This window comes from Olea europaea, unplaced genomic scaffold (assembly GCF_002742605.1).
Source record: "Olea europaea var. sylvestris unplaced genomic scaffold, O_europaea_v1 scaffold1794, whole genome shotgun sequence".
NCBI classification, from domain to species: Eukaryota; Viridiplantae; Streptophyta; class Magnoliopsida; order Lamiales; family Oleaceae; genus Olea; species Olea europaea.
Genome location: NW_019235679.1, coordinates 116,525 through 131,061, shown reverse-complemented (window position 1 = coordinate 131,061; position 14,537 = coordinate 116,525). Strand labels below are relative to the sequence as shown.

Here is a 14,537-nt window from a genome sequence, read left to right as displayed (position 1 = left end):
CTTTTTACCAAATAAGGAAGTCCTAATAAACCTTGCAAAAGGAAAACAATATTATTCCAAATTTGATTGTAAATCAGGATTCTGGCAAATAAAAATGGAAGAAGATAGTATACAATATACAGCTTTTAGTACACCTCAAGGAAAATATGAATGATTAGTTATGCCATTTGGTTTAAAAAATGCACAAAAATATTTTAAAGGAAAAATGGATAATATATTCAAAAAGTATAGTGATTTTCTTAAAAATGGATAATATATTCAAAAAGTATAGTGATTTTCTTATTGTTTATATTGATGATATACTAATATGCTCTAATAATAAAAGAGAACATAGGAATCATCTATTACAATTCATAAATGAATGCAAAAAGGAAGGGATTGTACTTTCTAAAAAGAAATCTATAATAGAGAAACAAGAAATAGATTTTTTAGGATTATCAATAGATAGAAAAGGAATAAAATTACAGACTCATATATCTCAAAAGATAGAAATCTTTCCAGATGAATTAAAATCCAAAGAACAAATACAAAATTTTTTAAGATGTTTAAACTATGCTGAAGGATTTATTGAAAATCTCTCAAAAAAGAGACATAAGATACAAATTCTACTTAGGAAAACAAATACTAAAGGATGGAACAAAGAACATACTGAAATTGTTAAAGCATTAAAAGAAGAATGTAAAAATTTACCAAAATTAAGATTACCAGATGAAAAAGATAATTTAATCGTTAATACTGATGCCTCGGATAAATATTGGGCAGCTTTATTAAAAACAGATTTAAATAAAATATGCAGATATTCAAGTGGAACTTTTAACCAGGCAGAAATAAATTATACTACCCATGAGAAAGAATTGTTATCAATTATTAGAGGAATAAAAAAAGTTTTCATTATTTCTTTTATCTAAAAAATTCATTGTTGAAACTGATAATTCTCAAGTTGCAGGTCTTATTAGAAATAAGTTACCTATAGAACTTCAATATAGAAGGTTACACAGATAGCAAGCATATTTATCATTCTATAATTTTGATATTGTCCATATTAAAGGAATAAATAATTATCTTGCAGATTTTTTGAGCAGGAACATCGAATTTGGAGATGGATAATATCAAAAATTCATTAATAGACGTCAACAGACGAATGAAATTCCTCATGGAAGAATCTGAAGATATGAAAATTGGAATTGAGCAGTTAGAGGAAATGGCAGAAACTATCCAACAAAATGTCAAGTTGTTGGTGGAAATCTCTAATTCTCATTCCAAATATACCAAAGAATTGAATGACAGAATTCTTGATATTACTTCACAATTCGAGTCATTAGATACCAAACAGGAAATGCCAATTGATACAATCTCAAAAATACAAACAGGTACACAGCCAGGAAGCAGCAGTGGACCCAGCAATATCAAACGAGATATAGCAAGTCCCCGGAAGGTGACTATAAAAAATGGTGATGAACATACAAGAGTTATAAGAATCAAAACTGATGAAGATGATGATACCCCTTTATCATCAAAAGAACAAGAATATAGATCATTTGCCAAGATTGTCTATGAATTGGAAGAAAATGAATCTTATTTTACTGCATCAGGAGATCATGTTTATCCCAGATTAATAATTACCAAAGATGCAGACCCTTTTATGGTCAAGATGGCAGCAGATTATGGATTTCTGAATTTGATCTATCCAGGAAAAGATTTAAAAGAAATTGAAAAATTTGATGATATATTCAGGGCAGAAGTTTCAAAATTTGCCCAAGGAAGATCGATTTATATCAAATTTTATTCAATAAGTCCCGAAGTTGATGGAAGGATATACTATCCTGCTGAACATATTATTACAATTGAATATGTTGGTCGAGATTTCCAGATTGAAGTTGGCCGAAATAATAAACCATTACCTAAAATCAATAAATCATGGATTAAATCCCGGAGAGTTTTGGGGATGAAAGTTCTTTACAACATTGCAAAGAACTTATATGATAAAAAATTCAGATGCTTGTGCCAATATGAAGGATGGACACTCCTTACAAATAATGGAAAAGAAAAATCTACCATCTTGAACGAATATATCTAGAAATTTGATACCCATCAAATTAGTGGAAGTCCAACAACAATCCAAGAATCATTCAGATTGAGGGAGTGCCCCACATGTAGACAAAATTGAAAGATTGATGGATGAAAAAGGACCTACCACTTCCAAAGCATCTAGCCAACTGCATATGAACCCAAAGATGGAAAAGCAATAATAGAAAAGCATCTAGCCAGTTGCATATGGAGCCAAAGATGAAAAGGCAATAATAAAGAAAAGATGCTCCTTGGATAAAATGGCAAAGAATGCATGTGAAAATGTAGACCCCATGAGGAAAAGAATAGAGAGGCATGTGAGCCTTTTTTCAAAATTCTGATGTATGCAATGATGTAATAGATCAATAATAGTAAGTTTGAGTCATGTATAAATAGAGGTCTTTGGGAAAGAATGAAGCATCTCGAATTGAAAACCATTCTCTTTCCTTAAGCTTTCTTCAAAACCAGTTTTTCTGGAAACCCCTTGTATACAATAGAAACCTTGTATAAATCATTATAGAAATAAAATTTCAATCTTTTGATATCAGAAAAATATGAGTTTCTAAACCTCCTATCCCATAGATTCTTGATAGATTGAAGAAGATAATTTCTTTCTTACTTTAACAAAGAGAGAATTTTCTTTACTTAAGAATCTTTATTCTTAATTCTAAGAAAAGATACAGTGAGGGCAAAAAGCTGAAATAGCAGAATTCCCATTAAGGCAAGAGGCCGTTTGAGGGAGTAGTTTGCAGATTCAGAGCCTGAAGGTCACTCGGTTCTAAGAATACAGATTTAAGATCAAAAGTAAGGTAAAATTATTGTCTTTGTTAAATTTAGAAAGAATTCTTCTAATATCTTGAAAGAATCGTAGGGATTATTACTTTTCATGTTTGCAAAAAACTTATCTAACATGTTATTATTATTCATAAAGTTTGCAAGGAATTATCTGAATGCCAGGTTATACAATTAAAGGATTAGATAATCTGTTAGAAAAACTATTAGAAAAAATAAGAAATATTTTTGCCCAACTAGAAACTATGGATGTTTCATCTAAGGAATATGATAATTTTAGTAAATTACATGACAATTATATTACAGATTATGCTAATTTATTAGATCAAAGGATGAAACTATATATTAAAATCCGAAATGAGAGAAATAGAAGAATTTTGGAACTATCCCAATAAATTAAGGATATCTTGTGCAAAATATGATAAGTCATTTCATTAAGGATATTATAGACATTTTACCAAAAATAAATAGTAGCTGGCCATTTATAAAAATCTCCCACTTCTGCAACTTGGTTTGGTTCTTGATTTCGCAATCAACTTTTTTCCAACTTTGTAATAATGATGTTTTGTTGCCTTTTTACGACTTCGTCGCATTTATAGAAGAATATTTAATATTTCAAATAGATAAAAACAGCAAAACCCAAAAGACCTCTAAGGCAGATTACTGTCTATCAAGGCAAATATTACTTGACAAATTAACGAATTTCCACTAAATAACCAGACTGAAGCAAAAAGAAGTAAGTTTCACTTATCATTTTGAAGCAAAAGAAAGTTTGGTGCAGCCTCGTAATTAATTGTCTGCCAGTTAGCAACTTGATAAAAGCGAGTGTGTAGCTTTCAGAAAAGTCACCTAACACTTCCCTTTTGCTTAATTCCTAAATCGTTCAATCAATTTCTAAAAACTATAGTCTAAGGCTGCGAAATAAGCATAATTGTGTAGTAATAAAAGGTAAAATTTAGAACAATTAGCCAACACAAACAAACGGATAAGAGGGAAAAGGACAACACGTTCATACACTATACAAAGTCATCATTTATTATATTTAAATTAATGTGAAGTAGTTCAACTAAAATTAGCTACCCCACCCCCACCACACCTACCAGCCCAAAACTAAAGTGAAAAATGCATGCAAGAATTGTAATTGAAACTTACCAGGAATGTTACTTCAGAAAGCACTTCTCTTCTTATCACTGTAGTTTTAACGTTTGGTACCCATGAATGAATCATGCAACTCAATGACTGCCATATGTTCAGACTCAGTGAGTCACCCACAAACATTATCTTCTTCCCTCTCCATCTCTCCAAGAATGTCACCCCATTAAACCTGCAACACAGCCCATTTTAAATATATACATACATAAAAAGTGTGTCACGTGTACGTAAAAGACCGTCCAACTAAAGTTTTTCTCACCTTGGAAGGTTGCATGAGAAAGGCTGCCACCTATATTTGAGGTAGGTTCGATCAGGTCTTTTGTACTTTTGGCAATTGAATTCATCATCTATGAAGGGACATTTTGAGAAATCGTAGAGAGGGTATGAGGCATCATAAACCCATTTGCCTCGAAAAATATTGCAACCACTAGCAACCTTACGAGCGGCGGCGTTGGTGGCATTCAGGCCCAGCTCAGCCTTGCCTTGGTGTAGTGAAAACAAGAAGAAGGTGGCGGAGAGGAACAGATGTTTCAACAGAAATACCATTTCTTGAATTCTGATCCAAGAGAAATTTTATGTAAAAGGTCAACTTTTGAACTATGTACCAGTATACTAAGTGCTTAACTTTATATAATGCAAAGTGTACACATACACCTACTTGCTCGAGAGGGCGACATATATATATATATAGAAACGGGAGGGGGAATTGGGGGCGGGTTAATTAGGTACAGACTCCACTAGGCACACCGTCCTATTTGTATGATCTGCCGGGATTTATGAAATTTTCTATCACTAAAATTGCGTTATTGTAAAAATTAGATTTCGACGTTCGAACAGTATAATTAATAAAATTTTAACTCTTTCTTTTTAGACATTGTGTCGTGTTAGAGTGTGAAGAATTAAAGCGCTAACTAGAAAGTGCTTCGAAAGGCGCCGGCTATCTTATTACTGACAACTCAGCTATGTGTTGTCACTCAATTAGTAACTGTACTTAATTATATTACTATTATTTTATTGTATAAGTTCAATTTTTACTGAAATTTTGACTCAATTAACACCTTATTCATCACATTAAACCCTTGTTTGATAAAAATTAAAATTCATATTTTAATTTAAGTCAAAGTCAACAACTAATTTTAATCATATATTATATAGAACCCACAACTCTTTAACCATAAATTTCATCAACTTTTATCAAAATTGTCCCGTAGCACCACGTTGGATGTGACCTAGTTTTGTAAACATAAATTAAATATCTATGGACATAACTAATTTCATTATTTGTCACGTCTAATATCATATTTGCTGTATATGCCCTACTGCATGTGGAGCTGTCGACATCTTCCACATGCCTAAGGTACCCAACTGGATAAAATTGCGAACAAGCCTTCAAGAACTTCAGAAAATTAATAGTGTTTCTCAAAATATAATTAAAAATTTTATTTTCATAATAACTCGGTTTTAAAATAAAATATCATCGATATAAGTTAAATTAAATAAAGAAACAAAGTCTATGTAGGTTAAAATTAGTTGATTATACATTTTTTTTTCTTTTTATTTTTATTTTTAGAGTCACTCGTCTCCACTCAATAAAGTAAGAAAATGTATTATATTAATTATAAAAGAAAATAATTTGCCCAAAATGGTGGTAATATCAATATTGATTGATTGTGACCTGAACTTATGAATTGGAAGTCATGCTTAGTTTCATTGTAAGAAACAAATTGGACTTTTGTCCTCACAATTTTGATAGCAAAACTTTAAATATCCATTTCGTTACGCATGCCGGAAGATTGGTGCACGTTATTGATCTAATTCTTATTTGATTTAGATAGAAATTAATTTTTTAATAATTTCGATAAAAATTGATAGAATGTGTGTTTGAAAAATTGTGGATTCAATAAAATATGTAATTAAAAATTAATTTTTGATTTTAACTTTAATTTTAATATAACCTTCTAATGGAATCAAATATGAACCTATTGTACTTGTTCGAGTAATATTATATGCTTACTTTTAGTTAGTTGTCCTTGAGAATAAAAACAATAGTTTCCCCACATAAAGGCCAAGAATGGCGTGGCCAAGACGGCCTTCAAACTTCACTCTAAATTTATTAATCCCAAGTCGACATCATGGTTCTTGCAGTCTACGCCTACCATTAGATACAATATTTTATTATTTTTTTTATTTTTATTTTTTTGCACTAATGAGCGTTTACTTGATTTTTAATCAATTGTTAAAATGAAAATAGTATGATATGATTCAATGTAGCATTAGAGTCGATGGAAACATTTTATTTCATCATCATGTGTGTATGACACATAATTATAAATTGACACAATTTGGTTAGAGCAAGGGACGAATGACAAACATTATTAAAAACGTTACAATCTTGTTTATTATTTGAATGTAATTCGTATGAAGATTTTAAGGGTTTCAATGACAGCTCAACGTGGAATATTCTTGGCCATTGTTTGAGTCCCATTTTTTCCATCAAAATACATTTTTCAATAGTAATTGGACTCCACTTCAACCATACATTTTTCAATAAAATAATATTACACGTGAATTTATAACTTTTTTTTACTTTTTAACTACATATTTTTCATCAATACAATATTTAAAAATATATTTTTGATAAGAATGGAGATCAAACAAGGGCTTAATGTCGAAGGATAGAACTCTAAAAAGAATGGCCCAATACGGGCCATCTAGAACTTTCTTTTCAAGGATTGGCCCACTTGAAAGTTGTTGTGAAAGTTGCTGGTCTATGCGTTTGCCCTCCGAAATGTCAAACTTGATGGCAGCCTGCAATAATAGAAATGGGATTCATTTACCTAACATGGAATAATAATAAAGGATTGAAGCGTAAGCTGCCAAATCAATTATGGATTAGTTGAAGTAATTGGTGTCCAAAGCTTATTGGTCAATATAGCTTTTTAGGGAGTTTGTAAAATCTATATTTTTAAAAATTGATGGCCCAATTATTTTTTATTTTTTTTAAATAAATTTTATGAAAAGTGATTTACATCATCTTCAATAGTAGTGTAAAATTAAATGTAAATTAATCTCTCTAAAAATATTTTTGCATCCCCATTTATAGCGATGGCCTTGACTATAAGCGGGGTAGGCTATCGCCTAAGGCCACGCTTTGGTGAGGGCTCCAAATTATACAAGATTAATTGGTTGGTTGAAGAAAAATGAAAATTATATTTATAAAATTCTTTTAAAAAAAATTATCATATACAAACACAAGAAATCAAATAAAAATAAAAAATAAAAAATCTTTGAAAAACACATATAAATGACATAAAACTTGGAGTAATGCTATAAGACTCATTAATACCACCTATTATTTAATACCACATTAACATTACCTCTAAAACTTATTACTTACATTTATTTATCACATAAATATATCACAAACATCACACGCTCTCTCTAACTAGTTTGGCGATTTATCTTCTAAACATTCTTTTTTTTTTTTTTTTTTAACCAAACAAAATGTCTCCTTTATCTTTTCAAAGTTCCATATTCAATGGTCACCCATCATAATTTTTTTAACTCGATAAGAAATAAATTATCTCCATTGAATTAAAATCTTGAAGATTAAATTTAGCTGATTGATTTGATCTCTTGCCTTTGTTACAATCTTACATGTTTCTTTCTTTCTTCCCTATCTTCAAAACATATACTATAGAATATATAGACCATTATTATTATTGCTTTACTTTAATCTCATGATAATAGCATTTTTAAATGTTTGTTGAGGGTATTTTGAATTTAATAATTCTTTATCCGTGTTCATACTTTTTATTTGTAAGTTAATTTATTCCTACTATATAAAAAGGAGAATGTGAAGTTACTGTAGAAAGCAACAGTGACTTAATCCATTTTGTCTCACTGTAACTTTTTTGTTTTTTATTGTTTTCTAAGTGGAGGAGCAAAACGACGTCGTTTGTCTTATTTGATATATATTTTATTATACCGTAAGAAAACACTACAACACGCAATTTTCATACCTCCCCACCACTCCGCGCTCAACCACTCAATAAAATATGTAATTAAAAATTAATTTTTGATTTTAACTTTAATTTTAATATAACCTTCTAATGGAATCAAATATGAACCTATTGTACTTGTTCGAGTAATATTATATGCTTACTTTTAGTTAGTTGTCCTTGAGAATAAAAACAATAGTTTCCCCACATAAAGGCCAAGAATGGCGTGGCCAAGACGGCCTTCAAACTTCACTCTAAATTTATTAATCCCAAGTCGACATCATGGTTCTTGCAGTCTACGCCTACCATTAGATACAATATTTTATTATTTTTTTTATTTTTATTTTTTTGCACTAATGAGCGTTTACTTGATTTTTAATCAATTGTTAAAATGAAAATAGTATGATATGATTCAATGTAGCATTAGAGTCGATGGAAACATTTTATTTCGTCATTGCGTGTGTATGACACATAATTATAAATTGACACATTTTGGTTAGAGCAAGGGACGAATGACAAACATTATTAAAAACGTTACAATCTTGTTTATTATTTGAATGTAATTCGTATGAAGATTTTAAGGGTTTCAATGACAGCTCAACGTGGAATATTCTTGGCCATTGTTTGAGTCCCATTTTTTCCATCAAAATACATTTTTCAATAGTAATTGGACTCCACTTCAACCATACATTTTTCAATAAAATAATATTACACGTGAATTTATAACTTTTTTTTACTTTTTAACTACATATTTTTCATCAATACAATATTTAAAAATATATTTTTGATAAGAATGGAGATCAAACAAGGGCTTAATGTCGAAGGATAGAACTCTAAAAATAATGGCCCAATACGGGCCATCTAGAACTTTCTTTTCAAGGATTGGCCCACTTGAAAGTTGTTGTGAAAGTTGCTGGTCTATGCGTTTGCCCTCCGAAATGTCAAACTTGATGGCAGCCTGCAATGATAGAAATGGGATTCATTTACCTAACATGGAATAATAATAAAGGATTGAAGCGTAAGCTGCCAAATCAATTATGGATTAGTTGAAGTAATTGGTGTCCAAAGCTTATTGGTCAATATAGCTTTTTAGGGAGTTTGTAAAATCTATATTTTTAAAAATTGATGGCCCAATTATTTTTTATTTTTTTTAAATAAATTTTATGAAAAGTGATTTACATCATCTTCAATAGTAGTGTAAAATTAAATGTAAATTAATCTCTCTAAAAATATTTTTGCATCCCCATTTATAGCGATGGCCTTGACTATAAGCGGGGTAGGCTATCGCCTAAGGCCACGCTTTGGTGAGGGCTCCAAATTATACAAGATTAATTGGTTGGTTGAAGAAAAATGAAAATTATATTTATAAAATTCTTTTAAAAAAAATTATCATATACAAACACAAGAAATCAAATAAAAATAAAAAATAAAAAATCTTTGAAAAACACATATAAATGACATAAAACTTGGAGTAATGCTATAAGACTCATTAATACCACCTATTATTTAATACCACATTAACATTACCTCTAAAACTTATTACTTACATTTATTTATCACATAAATATATCACAAACATCACACGCTCTCTCTAACTAGTTTGGCGATTTATCTTCTAAACATTCTTTTTTTTTTTTTTTTTTAACCAAACAAAATGTCTCCTTTATCTTTTCAAAGTTCCATATTCAATGGTCACCCATCATAATTTTTTTAACTCGATAAGAAATAAATTATCTCCATTGAATTAAAATCTTGAAGATTAAATTTAGCTGATTGATTTGATCTCTTGCCTTTGTTACAATCTTACATGTTTCTTTCTTTCTTCCCTATCTTCAAAACATATACTATAGAATATATAGACCATTATTATTATTGCTTTACTTTAATCTCATGATAATAGCATTTTTAAACGTTTGTTGAGGGTATTTTGAATTTAATAATTCTTTATCCGTGTTCATACTTTTTATTTGTAAGTTAATTTATTCCTACTATATAAAAAGGAGAATGTGAAGTTACTGTAGAAAGCAACAGTGACTTAATCCATTTTGTCTCACTGTAACTTTTTTGTTTTTTATTGTTTTCTAAGTGGAGGAGCAAAACGACGTCGTTTGTCTTATTTGATATATATTTTATTATACCGTAAGAAAACACTACAACACGCAATTTTCATACCTCCCCACCACTCCGCGCTCAACCACTTTTATATAGATATATAGTGTAAGGATATAAGAAATTTTTTTTACTTTTATATAAAAAAATTTAAAAATAAAGATAATATAAGACAAAAAATATTTTACAAAAGTTACTTGTAAGTAAAAAATTTGAAGAGAAAAGAATTATAAATTGAAAAAAATATTTATAACGTAAAACCATACAGCAAAAAAAAAAAATGTCTCCATGCATGGAGATATATATAATTTTTTTTTTTTACATTATAAAAAAAAATTCAGTTTAAAATTCAGTTTAACACTTTTCTCTCCATAATAAAACTTAATTTTTCAATTTTAACTAAATAATATTTATATATTCTTTATTTAATTTTGGTAACTTTCTTTTATTATATTTTTTTCGGTTTAAAATTCTTCTTAATTCTTTTCATTTAAAACACAATTTTTTTTTTTTTTTTTTTTTTGCATTTAACCCTAATTTCACTTTTACTTTGCGTTGCTACGATACTGATTTCTCTCGGCCTTTAACCTTAATTTCAATCTCCCTCTCTTGATTGTTTCAAAAATATCCAACAACTTCACGCACAATTGAGACGATTACCTGTATATCCAATCTTTAAACCTTCAATTTCTTCTGCTATATATTTTGCTGTTAAATCTTGATTTTTGTTTTTTGTGAGATTTAACAAATCACTCCCAAAATACTGTGAAATCTCAAAAGAAATTGGAGTTTAGGTATGTTCTTTTGTATTTTTTTTCGTGAATCTTCCAGCTTTTTTTTTTTTTTTTGAGAATTTAAAAAATTGTTACCAAAATACCACAAAATTTCGCTAGAAACTGGGCTCTGAGGACCTCAAGTTTGTTCATTTATAATTTTTTTTATTCTTTTTGTTTCTTTGTGTTCTTGTCCACTTTGAAGTTTTCATTCTTTCGTTCTGACTTTGTTTGGACTATTGTGAAAGTTGTAGACAGAAAAAAGCAGATTAACGTACAAATTGAAGATTATCGACTTCAGGCATGTTGATTTCATTTTTGCTTTGTTTGAAGGTGATTTTTCTTTTACAAATAATTCATTTTTACTGTACATTATCTTCTGATTTTTTTTTTTATGTTTGAACAATTGTACTTTAGATAATTATGTGTATAGTGTTTTATAGTAGTAAGGAAATATTTGGTGTTGACGGATTTGTAGTTGAACTAATAGTTAAGGTATAGGTGATTGAAAGGATTACTCATATTATAAGCATGTTTGAAAAGTTTGAGACCAGTTTCATTGCAACGAGTTTATGTACTATTGTAAAAATTTTGTAGCTCAAAGAGAGGTTTTTTATTTCAAATGTTAGGTGGTATATGATGTAGTTCACTAAATATAAAACATTTTAGCAAATTCTCATTCTTCGGTTATATATTCATGTGAAGGAAACGACTACAAATGAAACGTTCATGGAAAATGGTCATTGTTCAATAAGAATGGAAAATGTTTATATTGGGAATAGAAGAAAGCTTGAAAATTCAGTTGATGAAATTTTACTGTGAGTGACGGCTAAAAAGAAACCCCATTGGGGACTAAGGTCCTAACCCTTTCTTGCAAGATTCGTTCCAAGAAACTAAGACTGGAATCGTCCGATGATGTCTTTATATATTAGCTGTCTCTTTACTTCTTAACAAGTAAGCTCCTAATTTTTTTGTATATTTAATACACTGTCTGTGTTGCTTGTGCATGATTTTTGTTGTCTTTTAGGGCGTGGTAATATGTGGGTTATGTGAAAATATTACAACTACAGTACCAGTGGAGTGGCCCCCCACTTTGCCTTTCTTTAGCCTCTGCCTCTTAATAGGTGAGTCATTTTTGTCTTTTGGAATAATTTGTTTTAGCTATAATTTTAGGTTCTAATTTTCTGAGACTTTTAATAATTAAAGAAATTAAATGATTTAACAAATTAAAGAAAAAAAGAATTGCAGGCAAAAATAAAAATAAAACGAAAAAAGGTTATTATAAAGTTTTTTTTTTAGCTAAATTGAAATAATTATAATTAAAAATAAATATTACTTAACTAAAATTGAACAAATTACGTTGTATCATAAAACGAAAAGAATTTTAAATCGAACAAAAAATTATTCACTTATAATATGAAGAAAAGAATTTCAACACAATTTTCAAAAAATATATAAGAAAACAAAGTTACAAAAATTAAATAAAGAATATATAAATATTATTTAATTAAAATTGAAAATTAAAGTTTAATCATAAAGAAAAAAGAATTAAAAACAGTTTTAAATCGAAAAAAATTATTTATAATATGAAAAAAATTTGAAAAAAATAATTAAGGAAATTTTTTTTCTTCTTCATCCACGAAGAGAAACAAAGAGAATATCTCCTTTCGAGAGTTTGAATTCTCTCATTTGAAAGTTGAGTGAATTCTATTTAATTTTTTTTGCTATGATAAAATTTAAATTTTTAATTTAAATTAAATAATATTTATATATTCTTTATTTAATTCTCGCAACTTTTTTTTTTAATTTGATTTATTTTTATTATATTTTTAAAAAAAATTACTTTGTATTATAAATAATTTATTTTTTGATTTAAAATTCTTTTCATTTTTCATTTTTCATTTTTTAAATTTTAATTAAATAAAATTTATTTTTAATTAAAAACTTTATAATAACTTCTTTTTTTATTTTTGCCTGCAATTTTTTCTTCTTTAATTTGTTAAATAATTTAGTTTTTTTTATAATATGAAGAAAAACGAATTTTAATCATAGAACAAAAAGAATTTTAAATCGAACAAAATATTATTTATAATATGAACAATTTTTTTTTAAAACAATCTTCAAAAAAATATAATAAAAAAAAACAAATTAAATAAAAGAATGTTGCAAAAATTAAATAAAGAACATATAAATATTATTTAATTAAAATTGAAAAAAATTAAATTTTTTCATAAAGAAAAAAGAATTAAAAAGGATTTTAAATAGAAAAAAATATTTATAATACGAACAAAAGAAATAAAAAATAAATAAATGAGGAAAAAATAAAAAACGAAAAAGAAAACTCCATGCATCCTGCGATAATCCGATGAACCAAACGATTGGATTTCACCAAATACTTCAGATACTAGTTTTGAAAAATCTACAATTTTGACGCTAATATCTTTAATTTGTTAAATCATTTAGTTTTTTTTATAATATGACGAAAAAAGAAATTGAATCATAGAAGGAAAAGAATTTTAAATCAAACAAAAAATTATGAAGAAAATTATTTTTTTAAACAATCTTCAAAAAATATATAATGAAAACAAAACAAATTAAACAAAAGAATGTTTCGAAAATTAAATAAAGAACATATAAATATTATTTAATTAAAATTGAAAAAATTAAGTTTTTTCATAAAGAAAAAAGAATTAGAAAGGATTTTAACTCGAAAAAAAAATATTTATAATATGAACAAAACAAATAAAAAATAAAAAAATGAGGAAAAAATTAAAAAAACGAAAAAGAAATCTCCATGCATCCTGTGATAATATAATGAACCAAACGATTTGATTTCACTAAATACTTCGAATCTTCAACTACTTTTGAAAAATCTACAATTTTGACGCTAATAAAAATAAAATAAATACAAAACTCGTGCAACGCACGTGTCAAAAACTAGTTATAATATAAAATTAGAAACACATTTATATTTGATCTTCATTTCCATTATTTTGTTACACTATCTCTCATGATCAACATTTTCCAATTTTGTACATAAATCACTTAAATGTATATTCAATTTTGTTTGAAATAATTGCAGAGAGAAAATGATTAAAGAAACGAACAGACCCGTTGCCAATGCATTGTAATTCTATTTATTAAACTTCACTTATAATTTGTATTGCATGTGTCCTTTTCAAATTTTGGAAGTTAGTTACCTGTATTAGATTCTTCATATTATATTAAAATTCTACGTAAAAAGACTTAAAATATAGGGGCTTCATATTTGAAATTGACAGGGGCTTCATATTTGAAATTTGACATAATACCTCCAAAATAGCATGGCTGGCCTTGCCCATTTGCATCTGGTGGAACCAAATTCAGATTTTTTCCAACAAAAAGATTTAAATCTACTTTTCGCCTCTCGTGGATGTAAGAAAAAATGTAAATTTACACGTTTTTAAGAAAAAATGCAAATTTACACATATTTTACACTTTCTGCTAAAAAATGAAATTTGCATTTTTTTTTGCATGTTTCCATTGGAGTGGTTTTTGTCCACTTAGAAGATCTGATATATTTTACACTATGATTACAAATGCTGTTATAGTAGCTGAAATTTGCAAATAAGCTACAAAACATTGAGATGGGAAATCGAAGAGA

The 14,537-nt window shown here is 27.9% G+C and overlaps 1 protein-coding gene across 1 annotated transcript in view; it reads right to left on the bottom strand.

The window, feature by feature from the left end:
• The window catches only part of LOC111378243 (protein trichome birefringence-like 39), a 10,504-nt gene extending 5,815 nt beyond the window's left edge, over window positions 1-4,689 (bottom strand). The window contains exons 1-2 of the mRNA XM_023001416.1: window positions 4,271-4,689; window positions 4,012-4,183 (exon numbers count right to left, since the gene is read on the bottom strand). Of these exons, the coding sequence (XP_022857184.1) occupies window positions 4,012-4,183; window positions 4,271-4,557 (459 nt within the window). The 5' untranslated portion in view covers window positions 4,558-4,689. The remainder of the gene's footprint in view (window positions 1-4,011; window positions 4,184-4,270) is intronic.
• Between the last annotated feature and the right edge of the window lie 9,848 nt (window positions 4,690-14,537).